This window comes from Camelus ferus, chromosome 1 (genome assembly GCF_009834535.1).
Source record: "Camelus ferus isolate YT-003-E chromosome 1, BCGSAC_Cfer_1.0, whole genome shotgun sequence".
NCBI lineage: Eukaryota > Metazoa > Chordata > Mammalia > Artiodactyla > Camelidae > Camelus > Camelus ferus.
In genome coordinates, this window is record NC_045696.1 from 9,379,142 (window position 1) to 9,400,301 (window position 21,160).

The 21,160-nt window shown below is 47.4% G+C and overlaps 1 protein-coding gene and 1 non-coding gene across 3 annotated transcripts in view; both read right to left on the reverse strand.

Annotated features, from left to right (window-relative positions):
• The window catches only part of CLIC6 (chloride intracellular channel 6), a 37,716-nt gene extending 17,315 nt beyond the window's left edge, over window positions 1-20,401 (reverse strand). The window contains exon 1 of one of the 2 annotated variants that reach the window (XM_006187511.3): window positions 19,207-20,401. In XM_006187511.3, the coding sequence (XP_006187573.2) occupies window positions 19,207-20,274 (1,068 nt within the window). In that variant the 5' untranslated portion in view covers window positions 20,275-20,401. Of the gene's footprint in view, window positions 1-2,333; window positions 2,479-19,206 lie in introns of those variants that run through there. The other variant, XM_032470887.1, reaches the window with a different exon arrangement.
• TRNAT-GGU lies at window positions 15,081-15,153 on the reverse strand. Its single transcript has one exon. It is a non-coding gene; the product is annotated as a tRNA-Thr (tRNA).
• Window positions 20,402-21,160: the final 759 nt, after the last annotated feature.

Below are 21,160 nucleotides of genomic sequence, written 5' to 3' on the forward strand. Positions count from 1 at the left end.
GCCCATGAACTTTTCCCTTTTAGAAGCTCAGAAATCGTCACTACTGAGAGATCACCCAAGGAGAGTGACCACCTCTAACTGGTGGGAAGAGGAGAGAAGGTGGACTAGAGGGAGAGGGGGGAGGGAGAAGGAGGAGAGGTGGGGAGGGAGAAAGAGGGGGGAGGGAGAGGGAGGGGGAGGGAGAGGAGGGAGAGGAGGGGGACAAGGAAGGGGAGGGGGAGTTGGAGGGGAGGGGGAGATGGAGGGAGAGGGGGATGGGGAGGGAGGCGGGAGGAGAGAGCACATAGGGCCCAGGACCTGGGCAGCTAAGTCTCCCCCAGCCTCTGGGACCAGCAGTTTGACTTAAAATGCAATATTCAAATCAATTTAAGACTTCCTGATTTTGAATAATCTATAAGTAAAAAAAAAAGTGTACAATTCTTTCCATTTGCCGGACACGCTGACGTTTCCATTTTGAATGCCACGAGGTCTCTCAGAGTCAACAGGGTCGGGGGAAGGCGTGAGGAGCCAGGGAGAACCCGGGTAAACTCGGGCCCCACCACTTACTTAATCAAGTGGCCTTGGGCAGTTCATTTGTTCTCCCCGAGTCTCGGTTTCTCCATTAAAAACCGGAGATAAAAATCCCTACGCCTCGCAGCATAGCCATGAGAGAGGCCCGAGTCCCGCGGGCACCCCATAAAGGCGGCTATTACTGGCATTACGGTCATCAGCGTCATCATCATTACCCCTGCGGACCCGGGCACCTCAGAACAATTAGGGAACTTAGGGGACTTCTTAACAAGGCTCAATTAGCATCATTTTCATACCAAACTGTACAGCCTTAAAGAAGCGATGATTTTTTTTTTTTTTTTTTTACTTCTCCACAACCTAACGCCTCTTCCATCTATTCCAAGTGAAAATTAGTAACTGAAGTCGTTTGCTTAATTGCAAAAGCAAACAGATCCCCAGCCAGGAGGCAGAAACGGCAGGGCCCAGGCCTGGCATCGTGTCTGGGAGTTACATCAACCTTGCGGGGAACCGTCCAGAGGAAACACCTTCTAGGGGGCTGGGCACCCCTGACCACACCTGACCACCCCTGACCACCCCTGACCGATGGCAGGGCTGATGAGCCCAGGGGAGCTGCTTACTTTTTAAGAAAATGACACCAAAGCCCTCTGCCTGTAAAAGCTGAGAGGCTGATCTCCTTTCTGACTTTTGGAGTCTGCACCAAGGGGGCCCGAGCAGGTGGCCACTGCTGTGTCCACCATCACCTGGGGGAGAGTGAGCTCCGAGCAATGAGAGAAGAAGGTAACCCCCTCCTCCCATCAGAACTTGACATTCAACACTCTGGAAGTGCTCGGATCCACACTATGACAGCCAGGTGGGGGGGGGGAAACAAGCTAGCCCACCTCTTCCTTATCAAACAGGAATGTTTTGTGGAGAAAATGTCCTCCCAGACCAGCAATTTTGAATGTGATTTTTAAAAACAAACACTCCTTGAAGACCTACTCTGATTTCAAGTATAGTTGTGAACTATTTATGGACATGATTGGATTCAATCCTTTCAAATGCCTGTAAGATGTCCTATTACTATTCCCATTTTACAGATGCGGAAACTGAGGCTCAGAGAGACCACGTAAGCTGCCCAAAGACCCAAACAGAATTAGGCAAAGAAAGATCTCTCCTATCCTTGGAAACTGGATTCAATCTACAGTCCCAGCTTCCTTCCAGGTCCTTGAGATGGAAACTAGACTCTCCTACCCTTCTTCTGACCTCCAGCACAGATTTCTGCCTTTGTAATCCCCTCTCACCTGGGTCGCAGAGCCTCCCACCTGGATTCCTGCCGCAGCCTCCTGCTGATCTCTCTGCCTGGGATTTCTAGCCCCTCTGATCTTCCCCATATCCTAGACAAGCTTAACCCAGATAAAATGCCCGTGTCCTTAGCTCATGCTGCTGGAACGTTACTCAAGTGCAAATTCTAATTGCATTGCTCACAAGCAGTGTGACCAGGGCAAAGTACCTAAACTTCCAGTGTAGCTCTTGCTCATTCACAACTTAAGGTCAGCAGTGCTGGGTGAGCACTAATTAGCTGTTCTGCAGAAAACACACAGAACCATGCCAGACACACAGAAACATTCAATACTCTGTTGCAACCCCTCTTCTTTCGTCCCCCCTCCTGGACCCTCCCCTTTCCCTTCCTCTCTCACTTCTGTCTTCTCTCCTCTGTCCTCTCTCCCCTCCTCCCTCCCTTCCTCTCCACTTTCTAATATATGCCAGCCAGTCAAGCCACGTACTCCCCTTAAATGCTGTCCTTTCTCAGGCCAACTGCTGGGTCCTTAATTATCCCACATCACCTTCCTGAAGTCCCTCTTGTCCACTCTGCTACCATCTCGCTCCTCCTCAGGTCTGGTCAGCAAGTTCCTCCAACTCTACATCCTTTTCTATGACCGTCTGGGCAGCATTGTTTTTCACCTTTTCTGAAGTCCTCTGACAATGGAGTTGGCTCTGCCTGGTTTAACGCCAGATCGTTTACTAATTATTTCCTGTTGGCACATTCCTTCAGGGCGGACCCTGTCAGCTTTCTGTAAGCTGGTGATTAACAGTCCCCTCACTGTGCCGGGGACGGGTTCATTTTCTTCCCTCTCCCTGGCATCATCCACTGCCCACGGCCAGGCCCACAGAAGTCACTCCAGGAAAACTCACATATGGAGCAAATGGCCACTGTCCTCTAAGGTTCTAGGAAACCCCTCAACACAGGGAGTTCCTTTAAAGACAGGGAAACCCTGCCTCGTCCCTACGGAGAACATCGGGGACCTCGCCTAACCTGCCCCCGTCCTCTCCCCAGCCTGCTTGTTCTGGGACTCATGTCTCCACCCACACAAAAGGACAATCACTGGGTGACCTTGTTTGCCTGGGTCTGTGCTGATTTTAAAGATGGAAACCCCTCATCAGGCCACTAAGTCTCAGGCAAGGTGGGACGGCTGGTCACCTTATTGTCTGCCCCACTGAGAGCTTTATTTTTTGAGAGGATCAAAAACATTATTAACATCCTCATAGGTAACCTAGAAGTGAGACTTTGCTCCTCCTTAACCAGAACATCAGTGAATTAACCTACCTGAAGGACTGGGTTAGGTAGCCAATCTCTTGAATGCTAAGGAGATGGAAATATCAGCTCCCCAGGAGGCAGAACAGATGAACAAAGAGTGAGGCGGGAATTTAAGACAAGCCTAGAAAACTCCCCAGATTACTCAGAGCCAGCTTATGCGGGAACAGCCTTTCCCCTCCTGACTCTCAGGCCACCTTCAGAAAAGAGAAGTTAAAATCGATGGTGCAGTTCAGGTAGCAAATGTCCCCAGAATTGCCCATCTCTGGGTGTGACAGACACAAAAACACCACCTTGAAAAGATATATACACCCCCACGTTCATTGCAGCATTATTTTTAATAGCCAAGATATGGAAACAACCAAGTGTCCAATGATGGATGAGTGGATAAAGAAAATGTGTATAGATACATAATAGACTATTATTCACTTATTTAAAAAGACTGAAATCGTGCCATCAGTGATAAAATGGGTGGGCTTTCAGGGCCTTTGAGGGCAGAAAAAGACTAATATATGATCTCACTTATATGTGGAATCAACAAAAATAAACCAAAAAACTAAGCTCATAGATACAGAGGACAGATTATTGGTGGTTGCCCAGAGGTGGGGAAGCAAAATGGGTGAAGGGGGACAGAGGGTACAAACTTTCAGTTACAAAATAAATAAGTCATTGGAAAGTAACATACAGCATGGCAACTATACTTAATAATGCTATATCGTATATTTAAAAGTTGCTAAGATCTTAAAAGTTCTCACCACAAGAAAGAAAAAATGTAACTGTGTGCAGTGATGGATGTTAACGACACTTACTGGTGTGATCATTTCAAAATACGTACCAATATCGAATCAGTATGTTGCACACCGGAAGCTAACATAATGTAGGTTAATTATGCCTCAATAAAAAATGCTTAAAATAAATAAAAATGAAAACTAAAAACATTTAAATGTAATTAATAGGTAAACTGTCCTTCATCACGGACACCATGGAGGTTGGCTACCAGCCCATGTTAAACCGTAGCCACTGGAAAGTCATTTAGCATTTCAGTCAAGAGCTTTTGCACTCTCAGGGTCAGCCTCTGAAACTCCAGGCAATTGAGAAAATAAGTAAATTGAAATGAAATCAAAACATACCCACATAGGGAAGCTGAGACTCATCTGCCCACACTTTGATGTGTTTCAACTTCCTATGTCCCATTAGTGGTGCTTGGTTCAGAAAACTAAGGGGGGCCCAAGAGCTGAACACCAGCAAAAGGGGAGGTCGACGAAGCGCCTTCATCTTCCTCTTAAGGTGGAGGATGAAAACCTTAAATTCTTTTTGCTATTCTTGCTTGATTTGGAGATTGTTTCTGTTTCGTTTTGTTTTTCTTATAAGATTATCTACCTTACTCGAGTACCGTCAATAAAGAACTGATTTTTTTTAATTGTAATGCACAAAGACATATATTTGCATAATGATTTAGTAAGATTAACAGTCATAACCATCAGTTGAGGGGGTAGAATCTCACTGAGATCTCAGAAATAAAATAATGAAAATTAAAAAAAAAAAATTGGTACAGTTCAGGAGAAAAAACCCATCCCAGAAGAGCTCATCTCTGGGTGTGACGGACACTCCAGACCAAAGGGCACCACACGAATGGGCTGGAAACCACGAACTGCTCATCCTAAAATCTTAACTCGATCTCAACAAAGGCCACTATTTATCTTTGAGCCTCCATGTTACCCCTTGGATTAAAAAGAAAAGCAAGAATTTCTGTCCTAGTGAAATGCGAGTATCTTCCAGGTGTCCTCAAGTCAGCAGCTGGGAGAAATCCTGGCGCGCTTGAGTGTCTGCCTCCTCTGAGGAATTTAAAAGGTGGAAAGAGCAGGATGATTAGGAAGTGTCACCTTAGAACTCAGCTCCTACCTCTTATTCTAAAAAGAAGACACGTAAGCAGATGCATCTTTTCCAAAGAGTTCACCCAAGACCTCAGCAAGGTCACAGATTCCAGATCTGTCTTTTACAAACATCCTTATGAACCAAACGGCTATGTTGTGAAATAATGATGATGATGTCGATGGTAGCAATTAACACACAGCATTTACCCTTTACCAGTCAAAGCACTAAACACTCTACTTATATTAAATCAATACATCTTGACAGCAACCTTATCAGCTGTAGATACTATTACTATCTCCATTTACAGGTGAGAAAACTAAGACAGAGAGGTCAAGTAACCTGCCCAAGGTCACACAGCAGGCTTTGAACCGAGGAGTCAGCTACAGTCCATCGTCTTCATCCCACTCTGGACACTGGCCCATGTGCAAATGGAGAGGCTCCAGCTCCAGCAGAGCCTTTCCTCAGAGTAAAGGGCATTAGCGGGGTTGTCTGCTTGTTTGTTTTACCCCCACCTCCTTTCAGCAAGGACTGGAGGCGGCTTGCAAGAATCCAGAATAATAAGAGAACATGTATCAGAGGCAAGTGGAAGTACAAAGTGCCCTGTATAGTGGTTGGGACATTTTACAGCCCTGGGGGACAACGGTGGTGGCCAAGTGGGCTGGGTGGAAGGGGCCTCTGGCCGTGTGCTCCATATTCTGTTCCCTCTCTAGGAAACTTTTGCCAGAAGTCAGGGTGACGATGAGCTTGACATCGCATCTCCCATCCCCACACTTGGAGTACAAATGGTCCTTCTACCTGATTGACAGCGCAGCGCCCCCTCCCCAGACACACACAGCCATGCAGGGCTGGCATCACCTGCAAAATCTGGTGAGTCCTGCAAAGCTGTGAGGACAGCCCACCCCTTTCCAGCAGGAGACGCGGGGCCAAAGTGCTCCTTGAAAGATCCTGTCGAATCTGCTCTCATCCCGTTCCTCACAGCCCGGGTACCATGTTCTCTGTCACAGGGCCAAAAGAGTTTGGGTCAGGGATTTTTTTCAAGGCAGGTAGAACCAAATGCCTGACCTTGGCCCTAAATAGCTTTTAATAGAGCATCCAAAGGATGTTGAGAGGAAGCAAGACCATTGCCTGCTGTAGAAAAAAGATGTTTTGGACTTGCCCTTCTCATTTCAGAGCCTGAGAAGGCACTGGTTAAGGACCATGGGGACAATCTCAGAAGCAGCCAGGGAAATAACCACCAATTAACTTTCCAAGTAGGTTGACACTTGAGCACAACTCACTCTAGCCACGGCCTGGGGTGACAGTGACAGAATGTGAAAGAACAAGATCTTTGTGAAGACTATTTGCTGGTAAGTAGGCAGAACCTCAGTGCCTCAAAGATGTCCACATCCTAATAACTCAGCGCCTGTGAGTATGTTACCTTCCATGGCTAAAGAGGACTTTGCAGATGGGATCAAGGTGATGGCTTTGAGATGGGGAGACGACCCCGGATTGCCAGGTGGGCCCAGTCTGATCACATGCGGATATCCTGAGGAGTAAGGACCTTTTCCCCTCTGTGGTCAGGGAAGGCTTGACTTTGAAGATGGAGGGAGGGGGCGATGAACCAAGGAATGCAGGTGCCCTGTAGAAGCTGGAAAAGGCCACAGCGTGGATCATCCCCCAGAGCCTCCAGAAAGAAATGGAGGCCCGCTGCTGCCTTAATTTTAGCCCAGTGAGACCTGTGTCCAACTTCTGACTGATGGAACTGTAAAATACTAAATGTGAGTTGTTTTAAACCACCAAGTGTGGGGTCATTTGTTACAGCAGCAACAGGAAGCTAATACAGTTGATGATTCCAATAAACGAGTCCCAAACCTTTTCTTAAGATGGTTTGCATCAGTCACACAGAGGGACAAACGCTGGAGCAGGCAGCCCTTAGCTTATTCCCAGAAACTTCCCACATGAGCCTCTCCTCATTTGTCAGGGATTGGTCATGGACACCAAGCATGGTTGTCATCTGAGGAAGCTCTGTACTGAGCCCACCAGAGCCAAGTCAAGACCACTGCTCCTCTATGCAGACTTGGGAACCACAATAACCTTTTAGGCTCGAATTATGGGGAGGCCCACTTGCTCCTCCACATCACCTCTGGGGCCACAGCCTCTGGCAGACAAGCCTGGGACATAGCTTTCTACTTGACTCGTGGGCTATATTTTTTCCCTCAGTGTTTTAATTTGGTAAGACTGATGTGAGGAGCCATCTGGCCAGAAGTCGAACAGGGAACAATCACAGACCATCCTCTCAAGAGGATGAGGGGTCCACCCATGACATTTTGCTCTTTCTAATCTTGGTTCCTTACTGGGTTTTCAGAATCTCTCTTCTCAAAAGGGCTTAATAGCGTCAAGCCGCTTAACGGCTTCAAGAGGTTGTTGGCTCCCCCTAGTGGTCTTGAGATGCATTTTCCGACTTACCACCTTCCCTTTTCACACCCATCCCTCATTAGGGTCTGGTGGAAAACGTTACATTTAGTTTTCAGGCCCTATAGAAGGCGAAACCTTCCCAATTTGCCTGGGACTCAGGTTCCCTGTTACCTAGGATTCTGAGTTTTAAAATGAGGAAAGTCCTGGAAAGACCAGAACGCCGTGGTCTCCATACCTATGGCTCCCTTTAGACCCCATGGAAAAACTACCCAAAGAGAGCCTGGTCTTTCTGGGTCCTGGGCCCTGCAACAACCGGGTCCCAAACATAATTGGGACCTGGACAGTAGTGCCTTTACTAACGCATCTCGGTTTGAGATCAGCAGCTGACTTGTGCATGTTTTGCTCATGATAGGAAAATAACAATTGAAAATGTATAAATTATTTCTGGGACTCTCATTGAAGAACCAGGAGAGGAGAGAGGACACATGGTGGATGGGACAGGAGGGGCAGGAGTACATAAAATCACATTGTGTGTAACATCGGAAAAGTTGGCCTTAAGCTTCAAAAGCAAGAAAATCAGAGAATTAAAAAAAAATAAGTATGGAGTTTAGGAAAAGGAATAACTTTTGTACAAATATTCGATCAACCACAAAATTAGCGGAGCAGTGTTCCATGAGCATATATGAACCCTTTAAGTGGGTGACAGAGAGAACATGAGGAAAAACCAGTAGAAATGTGACAAGAGTCCCAGTCCCTCATGTGCTCAATTCTTAACTAATTTCACAATTTCTGAAATGCAAGGAAGTTTCTTCCTTTGGGGAGATTCTGACATGGTCGCCATCAGAAATTGGTATCTCAGCTCAAATTCTTGAATTCTACTTGTGAGTCTCCCGTAGAGACTGAAGGGAATCACAGTCATGAGATGCCACTTACTGGGGTCCAATGATCTTTCTCCGGGCACCCTCCACCCAAGCTCTTCTCAGCCAACAGTGTCTTCTCCCTTCTTCCTCTACGGTCTGTGCCAGCAAAGTTGGAATCCACACTGGTCTTATCCCCACCTCTTGGTTAGGGCAGGATGGAGCCATGTAGGGTGCAGGGGAGCGGTTGGGAGGGAAAAGTCCATGGGCAGGTGAACAGAAAGCTGGACTCCCGTACTCCCACCCACTATGGTCCCAGGGTGACTGCCAAGGGTTAGGCTGTACCAGTCTGCTTGCAGGTAAAAAGGCCAGTGGCTCCAGCCGTACCATCGCGTGACTACAGTGTAAATCTTCCTGGTTTCTTTAACTTTTCTGCAAGGACAGGGAATGCTAACTGGACAGGAAACCACCCAGCTGGGCCTGCGTTCCCTTCTCTCCCCTCTTCCGCCCTCTAGTGGAGCAAACGAGCCAACGAGGTCGCCACAATCAACAAAACCTGGTGCCAGAAGTAAGGCTCCTTGAGGAATAAGAACTGAACCCCCCCGTGGGCCTCGTTTTCATATCTTTGTTGGTTTTGTTTATTGTCGTTACACTAGCGCATCCTATGGCACAAACATCACACATCGCACTTCCTGGAAGTCTGTAAAGGAAAAAGGTATCCTAAGGGCAGCAAGGCCTATTTTTAAAAAAGAAAAATTGAGTATTTTTTTCTTAAAGAAGTAAATGCCCACACAGTTGATAGAATTTTCTAGATGGACTTCGTCTCCACACCCAACCAGTGGTTCAGGCCATTTTCCTCCCAGTGGAGCGGAAAGCTATGCTCGCTGTCTGCACTTTATCGGTAAAATGTGTTCATTAGGGTCCTGGGTCCAGGCCACAGAGGGGATTATGCTCTATCTTGAAATATGCTTCTCCCTCCTCCATAACCTTAGAGCTTAGGGACAATTTCATCCATCACTACACTTAGATCCTGAGAAAATACATTTTAGATCTTGCAACTTTGAAACATAGATCTGAACTTTTCAAAAAGCCTACGAATCCAAAATACATTCCCAAGTATGTACAGTATTCATTCTTTTTAACTGTTGTGTAACAATCAGTGTATTATTAGCTGGATTAGGTGGCTGACCGCCCGTGACCCACGTAGCTTCATCACTGAACCCAACTGCTCTTAGCTTTAAATTCTGGCCCACGGCTTAGTTATGCTGATGTTCGTTGTCTCAGTGGGTGGAATCAAGTCAGAAGAAGTACGTGGATGAACAAAATGGAAACTCGCTATTTAGCCTCCTATAGGAATTATGCTTTAAAAACTCCAGGGCTATTTTTAATCCGTATTTAATAATATGGCCTGATACCAACTGAACCTTTTCCATAGAAACGAAAAGCTTATTTCCTTGTAAAATTCTCACAAGGAATTATTACAACAAAGGAACATCTTGTTCTGGAAAGCCAGCTTAATAACGCAGCCTGTTTTTCTATACCCTGGTGGTTTACGTTCTTGAATGACTGAGAGTATTCCATTTCTTATAGGGACTCCAAAGGGAAAAATAGGTCCACCAAACAGAAGAAGGGGTCGCATGCCCTCTTTTCATCTGCACTGCACCCCTCCACTCCCCCTTGGAACCGCCTTAACCCACTCTGCACCTCTCCCCTTGACCATCTTCTCGCCCACCCAGATTTCACCAGCTTAGAAGAGCCATAAACCACATGTCCCGGTTACCTATCGCCCAAGAACAAGTCACTCCAAATTTAGCAGCCTAAATGGTCTGTTTTATTCTATCTCATGACTTTGTAAATCAGGAGTTTGGAAAAGGCTTAACTAGATGATCCTTCTGCTCCATGTGACACTGACAAGCTCACTCAGTGGTGTTCAGCTGGTGAATTGGCTGGGCCCAGGGGTCCGAGACAGCTTCACACACTTGTCTAGTGTCTCGGCAGGGTGGCTGCGGGGCTGAGCTCAGCTGGGATTGTCAAACGGAGCACCTACAGGTCGTCCTTCCAGCCTGGTGTCCTCAGGGTGGTCAGTCAACAAGGCAGAAGTTACACAGCCTTTTATACTGAAAACCACACAGCATCGCCCCCGCCATATTCTACTAGTTACCAAGTATCACAAAGGTCAGTCCAGGTTCAGAGGGAGGAGTCAGACCCCACTTCCCAGTGGGAGGAGGGTCAAAGAGTTTGCAGCCATAACTCACCACACTCTCTGCTTTCAGGGGGTGCCAAAATGCTCAAATCATTTATTTGTGTCTTTATTTTTATTAACTTTTATTTTTAAACTTTTTTCAATTGAAGTATGGTTGATTTACAATGTTGTGTTAATTTCTGGTATACAGCATAGTGATTCAGTTATACATATATATTTTCCTTCTCAAATTCTTTTTCATTATAGGTTATTACAAGGTATTGAATATAGTTCCCTGTGCTCTACAGTAGGACCTTGTTGTTTATCTATTTTACATCTAGTAGTTAGTATCTACAAATCCAGAACTTGCAATTTATCTCTGCCCACCTTTCCCCCCAACCCGGTAACCATAAGTTTGTTTTCTTTGTCTGTGAGCCTATCTCTGTTCTGTAAATAATTTCATTTATGTTTTTTTTTTTCCTTTTTTTTAGATTCCACATATAAATGAATCTGTGTCTTTACTAACTTGAGCTGGTTTAAGAAAATTTTAGCAGTGCCTAAAGCAATAGTTTTTTTTTTTTTTTTAATGTTATCCAGTGGTGAGCAGAGCTGTGTATCCACATGTACTTATTACAGCAAACCTCACTCTCTGGAGAGTGACAGAGCAATGTCACTTTAATTGCTGCTTTTCATGATGCAAATAATCATAATATAAACGTTAAAATGGCAGTTAACAAAAAAAGTCCCCCTCCCTCTCTCATGTGTCAATACCTCTGAGTGTTCTGAAGCATGGAATTCTCCATTCAGAGAGCTAAATGACACAAAAAAGCCATTGAGTGCAACCCCAAACTTCATCTTGTGTGACCACTTACGGGAACAGAGTTGAAGGCATCCAGCCTGGATGGAGTTCAAACAAAAGGAACAGCCTTGGAGAAAGATAAAGTCTTTCCAAGATTCTTCAAACTCACCGTGTCCAAGGCCCTGACACCAAAGGCAACAAAAAAGTGTGAATCTTCCTCATTTACAGGGAAAGCCTGGTGTCTCTGGATCTCCAACAACACCCTTATTCTGGGCGACCTTTAAAGAACAGGACAGCTGAGATGTAGCTGGCTGTCTTGGACATGCCTGTGGCCATTGTCCTGAGGGCCCCTCAGAACCCCTCGTGTGCCCCCATGCAGGGAAGAGAACAGTGGCCTCCCTGCCCTGACTCCTCATCCTCAGCTCACTGTGGCTGGAGGTGGGCCGGGGGTCTCGTGGGGGATGGCTGGGTGCCTGAGCATCTTCCCACCAGACAGCTGCATCCTAGCCCCCAGGAAGGTTAGAAAAATGCGAACATAAAGCCTGGGCAGAATGTGTGCGGGTGTCCGCTGCCAGCAGCTGGCCACTCTCACCAGGGGTCAGTCTCACTGGCCGGAAGGCAGAATCCCCCAGATTTAAAAAAGGGAACCCAACTCTTGCTTCTCCAGGGCGACTCTAAACTCGCACATTCCAAAACGAAAAGGGGGCAATGAGTCTGGTATCTACTTAATCAGCACATATTGCTTCTCTTTTGTAAGAATAAATGGCTTCCTCTTAGAGATCACAAAGAGGTGACTGCAAAAAGGGCATATGAAGCAGCCCAGATCAGGGCTGGAGAGACCCTCTTTGCTGCTGTACTAGAGTTAGGAGAATTCTACGGGAATCATATGAAATTGAGGTTTGCTGTATAAGTACTGCTGACACATTGATCTACTTATCACGGAATATAAAAAAAAAAATAACTCCATTGCTTTAGGCACTGCTAAAATTTTCTTAAACCGGTTCAAGTTAGTAAAGACACAGATCTATATATGAATGATTTGAGCATTTCAGCGCACCCTGAAAGCAGAGAGTATGGTGGGTTATGGCTGCAAACTCTTTGACCCTCCTCCCACTGGGAAGTGGGTCTGACTCCTCCCTCTGAACCTGGACTGACCTTTGTGATACTCGGTAACTAGTAGAATATGGCGGGGGCGATGCTGTGTGGTCTTCAGTATAAAAGGCTGTGTAACTTCTGCCTTGTTGACTGACCACCCTGAGGACACCAGGCTGGAAGGACGACCTGTAGGTGCTCCGTTTGACAATCCCAGCTGAGCTCAGCCCCGCAGCCATCCTGCCGAGACACTAGACAAGTGTGTGAAGCTGTCTTTGACCCCCGGGCCCATCCCATTCACCAGCTGAACACCACTGAGTGGCCTGTGTCACTCCCCCATTTTGGTCTTCAACTATTTTCCTTACCATAGTCTCCCACCATAGAAATAAAAGGTTAAAAAATGATTTTTAACATGCCTTGTACTTTAATAGTTTTTCAATTTTGTGGCTCAGACAAAAGCCAATGTCTGTAAATGCAAGTCTGACAGCTGAGGCAGTGCTGGCTTAGTTGGAAATAATTTATGGGATTATAAAATTTACATTCTTCCAAATACACCATTAAAACTAACCACCCAGTTCTTTCCACCCGATATGGTAGCCGTGCTTGTATATTGTCCCCTTCATTCATCCACCCACTGTGCACAGCACAGACTTCCACGCAGAGGGGAGCACAGGAGAAGGGCGGGGCCCTCGCTGTCGGAGACCTAGAGGCCAAGTCTCTCCTTCTGGCTGTCCACTGTCCAGCCTGCCATCCTGCTCTTCCCACGTGTCCCAGCCACCCCCTGAGCTCCCCTTCCTCATGCAGCATTGTAAGTGTTTCCTTCTGGATCATCCTCTAAGGCTGAAGGTTCCGGAAAGGCAGGGGCTGTGTTCCTCACTGCTTGTCACTGCTGCTCCCCCAGCCCCACACACAGTGCCTGTTGTGTGGTGGGTTCTCAGAAGCATTCACAGTGAGTAGTCTAAGTGGGTCCAAAACACCACCTGGTGGATTGAAAGGCTGAAAAGCAGCTTTTACTTCTCCCCATATCAAGAAGCAGCGTTCAGGTGGATGACCAAGTACAGAAGGAAGGAGAAAGAGTGAGTTGGGGTAGAGTTCAAAAAACTGGTAAAAATGGAGAATTTTTTTTAATCTGATGATTTCTGGCACTCACATGTAAGACTAGACTTTCCCTCCCAGACTGAGTAAGTGTATATCAGCACGGTCTCTGTTTCTCTATAGAGCTACCCTCTCCGAAGCTTCAAAATTATCTTTCCAAACTATCTTTGGATATTTGCGTATTTCCATCCTCCCTCCCATTAAACATGAGCTACAGGTAGGCTTCCGCAATTCACTGGGCTCAATAGGATTTCTCATCAACCTCTGTATATTTTAGTCAATTCTTTCAGCAGATGGGATCCCAAAAAGAACCAGGAGACACAGCCTCCGAAACAACACTTTGATGAAGTGATCTTCATCACAGATAATTTCTTTCCACAACGGTTTTTATTTGTGGGAATAAATGCATTTCGGTCGATGGCAAGCCACGATCAGAGTGATCCATCTTACATTTTCAGGTCGAGCAGTGTGGGTGTGAAATAATGCTGCTGTCTATACACTTTAAACTTAGTTTTGAACAGGAATTCTAACAATGTAAGAAAGAGTTTGATCCTGAGAGGATGTGTGCCTGATAAAATGTAAACCTGCTAATTAAAAAGAAAGGGCGGAAGGCAAGACTTGAAATACCTAATCCCTCAGGACTTAAGAAGTTAAGAGAATAAAAAGTAAAACAGAGCATTTAAAGGTTCCAGGAAATGAAGCTGAAGTTTCTAAGAGTGCTAGCACGGCCTGTGCTCTGCTTTCCCAAGTATCCATGACCAGAAATCACCAAGACTAAAAGGGTAAATGACTCCAAGTAGTCAAAAGAGTCCCATAAAAATTTATACAACTCCTGTGACAGACAGATGTCTAATTTCCTTAATATAAAAATCAGGAAGAACAAGACCAAAGGGCAACTTGAAAAATGAGCAACGGACATAATCAGCCAGGTCACGGAAAAATTGATACCAACGGTTTTTAAATACATAAAAGTAAATTCAGCCTCATGTGTACTAAAAGAGATGTGAGTTTACTGACAGTGGACATCCTTTTTCACCTCCCAGATTCAAGAAGCTGGGGGATGCACTGAGCGGGCAAAGTTGGGAAAGCAGAGACCACTCATCTAGTGTCGGGGAGCATTATTTGGTATAAAAAATGTCACTGGGGGTAAAAACTCAAAGTTGCATAAGTGCCTTTTTGCTCACTTTTTCTTCTGAACCCATAGCCCACACTGAGTTACGCAAATAACATCTCCCCTTCAAGCTCTTGGGAGACCAGACCCCACAGAAGCGGTCTCAGCCTGCTGGCTCCTGACGGAAGATACATGGAGCGCTTCAGCCTGCTGATCCCCCAGGAGCCCATCCGACCCTGGGCCCGACAGATCCCCGCCCCACGTCCACCCCATGGTGACCCACGGGGTGTGACAAAGCTCTGGCGGCTGGATTTGCTGGCTTACTTATGTGGGGGACGTATCTCTGGGTGACAATGCTTACTCAAAGGCCGTGTGTTTCTCAAGTCCTGCTCCAGCCTCAGTTTTACCTCCATGGAGAATCTAAATGTTATGGCAGATGTAAGTTTTCGAGCTCAGCGGTAGCTGTGTATCAGTGGTTAAATGTGTGGAGTCCAAAACATAATTTAAGAAATTCTTAAGCCCTGGCCAAAGATAATTCACTGGTCACCTTAAGGTTTTTTTTTTTTTTTAATTTTACCCCACCCCACCCTTAATGGAGGCACTGGGGATTGAACCCAGGACCTCGTGCATACCAAGCATTCGCTCTACCACTAAGCTATATCCTCCACCTACCTAAGGTTTTTTAAAGTCGTGTGAAATTTGCCAGGAAATCCTATCTCAGACTGTCCCGCCTGTTAGGCCCTCCCTCCGAGTGCCAGAACCGAACCTGTAAGCCAGACTTCCTTAGCGACTAAATCCCCGCAGTCGCTAACACCGTTATTTACAGTATTAGCATCTCTTCTGCCATTTGTTGGCACTATGATGGTGTGTTATTATGTTGTTATCCTCCATTTTCATGAGTAGAGAAGAAGAGTCTTTCTTACTAAATACATTGCAGGGTTACCCTATAATTTGATGGCAAATAATTAACACTTTGAGAAAACAAAACTAAAAATTAGCAATGAGAGGCAGTTAATTTCCCATACAAGAATTCTGGGAGGCCTTCCTGTGGCCTGTCCTATATGTTCCTGGATCTTTCACATCCAAGCATACATTCTTACATAGGTACAGAATGAAACAAAATGACAAATTAATAAAATGACAATTCGCACAAAGGTGGGGAATATAAACCACCAGGTGGCTTAAATTAGAAGCATATTTTATTATTACATTTTACTGGATTCTATGTCATTATTTTCTGGTATATTTTTAACCTAGATATTTATTTTTTAAAATAGGAAGAAATGTAAAAGTTAAAAGTTCCCAAATAAAGTGTGAGCTAATTAGTGTAAAACAGTTTTTACCAGGCTATCCTGAAGGCTAGGGGAATGTCTAGAGCAGCATCGCAGCACTCTCTGTAAAGAACAGTTCTGTGAGTTCTACACTCCAGCCATGGCATCGAAAACCCACTATATATATAATGGAATACTACTCATCCATAAAAAATGAAATAATGCCCTTTGCAGCAACATAGATGGACCTGGAGATTATCATTCTAAGTGAAGTAAGCCAGAAAGAGAAAGAAAAATGCCATATGATATCACTTATATGTGGACTCTAAAAAAAAAAAAAATACAAAAATGAACTTCTTTACAAAACAGAAACAGTCTCACAGGCATAGAAAACAAACTTATAGTTACCAGGGGGAAAGGGGGTGGAAAGGGATAAATTGGAAGTTCCAGATTTGCAGATACTAACTACTACATGTAAAATAGATAAACAACAGGCTTCTTCACTATAGCACAGGGAACTATATTCAATAACTTGTAGTAACCTACAATGAAAAAGAATATGAAAAGGAATATATATATGCACATGCATGACCGAAGCATTATGCTGCACACCAGAAACTGACACAACATTGTAAACTGACTATGCTTCAATAAAAAAAAGGTTTAAAACAAAAGAAAGAAAACATTTTTTAAAAAAGAAAAGAAAACCCACCATGACACACCTGACATGTTTACAAAACCAGGAGGTCAGATGCTCACTGTGGAACACTGAGGCCAGACAAAATAGAGCCCAAAGAAGGCAACTCGAAAAGGTTAAATCCAGCAAAGAAATCCTACTCTGAACTAATTTAAGGATTCTTAAATCAAATATTACAAACTCAAAAGATAAAACAGTCTAAAGGACTTTTGCTTGGTTTTTGCTTTGGGATCTTTTGATTAGAAAAGCTAAGAAGAAAGTGGGATGCTTGAGCAATTCTAAGTGCCCCTCAGGAGCTGTATAAAGTAGTTGTTTGAAAACCAATCTCACTGTTTGGAGATCCATTTGTTTCCTTAAGGAAAGGAAGAGAACAACTGAGCACCAAACCAATCGTCACAGACAGAGTCTGGACAAGCCATCCACGGTGTGGCCCTTGCCTCTGCCTCCACAAACTCCTCAGAGCAGAATCTGAGAAAATAACATGCTTCTACTTTTCATGACATCCTTTTCCCCGGAGTATGGAGGCAATTGGGTACCTAGAGAATCTGCCCTAAAAAAAATTAAACTAAAATGGCAGGGATGGAATGAGAAAGGGATTATTCCTGTGCAAAATTAATGAAAGTTCATCAAAGCTGAGCAGGAGTAATAGTAATTTACACTTACACCAGGCTTGCTTCAAGTCACTTACTGTTCTAAGTGCTTTATACAGTCTCCATCCCGAATCTCCTCAACCACCTCGTGGAGTTGGTGCTATTATTGTTCCCGTTTTATACGTAAGCAGCAAAGGCAAAGAAAGGTTAAGTAACTTGCCCCATGTCACACAGCAAGAAAGCAGCAGAGCCAGGATTTGATCCCAGACCCACTGGCTCTAAAATCTGTGCTATTGACCACTACGATATGCTGCCTCCTAGAGGCAGCCACCCATTCAAACCATCGTGTCCCCGACCTGTGCTCCGCACCAGAGGTAGCACGCAGAGGACAGTGCCATGTGTGAGTGGAGCTTCAACAGAGGGGAACCCAACCCAAATTAAGGCTAGAAAAATCTCCCCAGAGGAGACGATAGCCATGCTGGATCTTGGACACATAGCAGATAACCAGACAGGGGACAGGGAGAGGGACGAAGGGGAAGAAACTCGATTCAAGTACAGAATATGCAAAATTTCAGGGCAGAAAAGAATGTGGTTCTCTCAAAGACCGGTATGTAGTTTAACACCACTGGCAAAGTGGCACCACGGGTGACAAAGGCGGGGGGCACCCAGGCAATTCCAAGGAGACAAGAATCACATCATGCAGAGTCTTGTGACCTGGCTAAGAAGTGTGGGTTTATCTGAAATTCTTCAATAAACAACTGAAGATCAAATGATCTTTTATTTCCTAGCTCACTGGCTATTACGAAGGGACTCGATCGGAGAGAACAGAGGATAGGTGCAGAGAGACTAGTTAGGTAGCTGTGTTTCCAAGCTGTAACAAGAGGCTAGAACCCTGTAGCCAGGCCACTGGAGAAAGGGGAAATTTCTTAAACCAGGGAGCAGATGTGGGGCACACACAGCAGCACAGTGTTCAGATTTCCCCCTCCTCCAAATTCCTGAAGACTTCCGGCTCCCAGTGAGCCTCCTGGGGGTTGTGCCCTCAGGTTATGTCCCAATACATCATCTTAAATTGTCTCAGCATCTTCAAAAGTGCTCAGAAGGGCATCTTCTCACTAGTGAGGGAACACATACCCTTTCTTCCCAAACTTTCTTGCCACCCAAAGAATTCCTGAAATTCTAATGTTAATCACTTTGGGTTTTTAGGGGGTTTTTTGTTTTGTTTTGTTTCTTATTAAAATTTGCTTACATTTCTGTCAAGGAGGTTTAGGCCATAACTGGCCTCCATAAGCCTGAAAGTATTTTGGATGGATTATGATTCAACTTACAATGCACATTCTTGACCTTATTACCTGCTGCTCTCCCAATCTGGCCAAAGGTCTCTGGGAAGGGCTTTTTCAACAAAGATTCTCCTGTGAGCTGCCCCTGGACCTTGTTCCTTACTTGTGATGCCTCCTAGGAATGCCTGTTTCAACTCAGAACTTCCTCACTTGTGTCTCTACAGAAACTTTAACAGAACCTTTGTTCTCTGAATCTTTGAAGGCTGAACATATGACATAAAAGCAGGTGATGTTTGTCATCAGCTTCTTGTAGTCTTCCAAAATAAATGTTCAAATGTTCACTAAATATTATAGCAGTGAAATGAACTTCCATTTTCCTCTCAAACCTGCCTTATCGATTCTTCCAAAATGGAAAACCTCTTTGGAGCTGAAAATGTTGGCCAGCTCTGGGCCTCTGAGATTTGAGTCCAGGATACTGTCTCACATTACAACCTACCTGTTTGCATTTTTTCACTTCAAGTATTAGCATTTCCTTTGGCAGAAATTGCTTTGAACATCAATAGAGTTTGTTGCTTTTTTTTTTTTTTTTTTTAAGTTCTTTAACAACCTCCTGACTAGAAGAGCCAGTTAGGATTTTCAGGACAAAGGACAGTGGGATGCCGGACCCCACTTCCCACCAGTCCCACCTCAACCTTTTTGCTTCCAAACCCTCAATTCTTCCTCGTAGCATTCCTTTTGAAACCCAGGCTGCCCCACCTCCCTCCCGCGGACAGACGCGCTTGGTGACAATCAGGACGCCTAGAGTGTGATCCCCGCGTGTCCGTCTAGGATAGGATCTGAGAAGACCAAGACTAGGCACGGGAGTTGGGGGAAGCGAGACTTACCTTCACGAAGAGGGTGATGTCGTGCTCCTGCCCCGGGGCCCCCTCGTCAGACGCCTCGCCGTCCTCCCGGCGGCCGTTCACCCGCGCCGGCTCCTCGCCGCGCTCGGCGCTGCCCTCCTCCGCCAGGTGGTTGCTCAGCTCGGCCTCGGGCTCCGCCGCCCCCGTCGGCGGGGCCACCTCCGCATCCGCGCTGCGGTCGGAGGGCTCCTCCTCGCCCCCGGCAGTGGACTCCTCGCCTGGCCCCTCTGGACCCGGCTCCCGCCTCTCTCCCTCGGCCTTCTCCGTCTCCTCCCGGGCCCCACCCTGGTCCGCGGCCTCACCGGCGTTTGCCCTCGCGTCCGCGGGGGCCGTTTCCTCCGACTCTGCTCCCTCCTGGGCCCCCGCCTGCTCCGGGGCGGCCGTCGCTGCACCCCGAGGCTCCCCCGCAAGCTCCCCAGGGCTGCACTCCGCGCTTTCCGCCGCCGTGGCCTCGGACGCCTCGGCCTGGGGTTGGGGGCTGCCGTCCCCTCCGTCCGGGGGCTCACCCTCGGCCCCGTGTGCCCCTTCTGCCCGCCCCCCAACCTCCATGCTGTCCCCCACCGCCCCGGGCTCCTCGGGCCCGCGCTCCGCCTCTCCCTTCGCCTCGGGGGCCGCAGTGTCCCCCGGCTCCCCCTGAGCCTCCCCGGGGGCCTCGCCCTGCGCGCCGCGCCCTGAGCTCGCCTCTTCCACCTGCTCCGCGCCGCTCGCCTGCTCCTCTCCCTCCCGGGCGACCCCCTCCGCCTCGGCCTCGCCTTGCGCTCCCCTCGCGCCCGGCGGCTCGGCCCCCGGGTCACCGCCCGCGCCCGGCGCCACCTCGCCCGCGCGCCCTCCGTCCGGCCCCGGGCCTTCTCCTTCCGTCACCGCGGCGGTCCCGGCTGCATCCGCCCCCTCTCCCCTCGGCGCCTCCGCCGCGCCGTCGCTCGCCTCCTCCCCCTGCACCTCCGGGCCGGCAGCCCCCGGCTCGCCCCGTCTCTCCTCCTGCAGCGCCGGCTCCTGGGCCGGGCTCTGGGGACCCGGGGCGCCCCTCTCCGGCTCCCCGGCCTCGGCCATGGCCGCAGAGCCCTGTCTTTGACCAGAGATCCTTCCTTGACGCTGCTGAGGAGGCAGGTGGCGCTGGGCGAAGGGCGCGGTGCCGGGGACCACTGCGCCCCCTCCGAGAGGACCGCTGCTCCGGGCTCTGGCGGCGCCGGGGCGGTGCGCTGGTCGCGCGGGGCGAAATCCTCTCGCCCCAAGACACGGCGGCCCTTACCCTGAGTTTAAGCTCTCTGAGGTCTTCTTCCACTTCTCGTGCTTCTCCCTGGTTCCGCGTCTGCTTACCACCTGGACCCTAATTCTGACCTTGGTTCCCTGGAAATGCACCCGCGGAGGTGAGCGTGTGGCTGGGGAGGGCCACTTAGCTCCTACACTCCTTGAAGTGCCTGCTCCACGATCCACGAGCTGACCAGAAGTCCCAGGTGCCAACTCCATCCCCTGGGGGCTTGGGCGGGGTTTGCATCCCCCGCCTTTCCCCTTATTTGGGTGGCCTGAAATCCTAGCCAATGACGGCCGTTCCTGTGGCCCTTGTGGATTTTAGGGAAAAGATCCTGATTCTACTGGCCGCTTGGGTGTTTTATGGAACAACTTCAAGTTTCAGAGCCATTAAAATCACCCCCAAACACATACCTGGACACCCAAACACCTATTTCCTCACTTTCCCAGAAGTCAAGCGTTAAGCTCAACAGGTGCCCAACTGCAAGATGCCCCTGTACTGCCTAAATATGCAAGAGCAGGGATGGTAAATCCTGGAAGAAAGAATGGGAGGCCACACCCCTCCTTCGAATTTCTGCAGGGCCCTTCTGAGAAGTTGCAGAAGCCCCAACATAGAAGCAAGAGGAGCCAGGTGATCTGCTTGGACCAGAGATGGGCTTTGTTATGCATGAGGGGCTGGCTCTCCTCT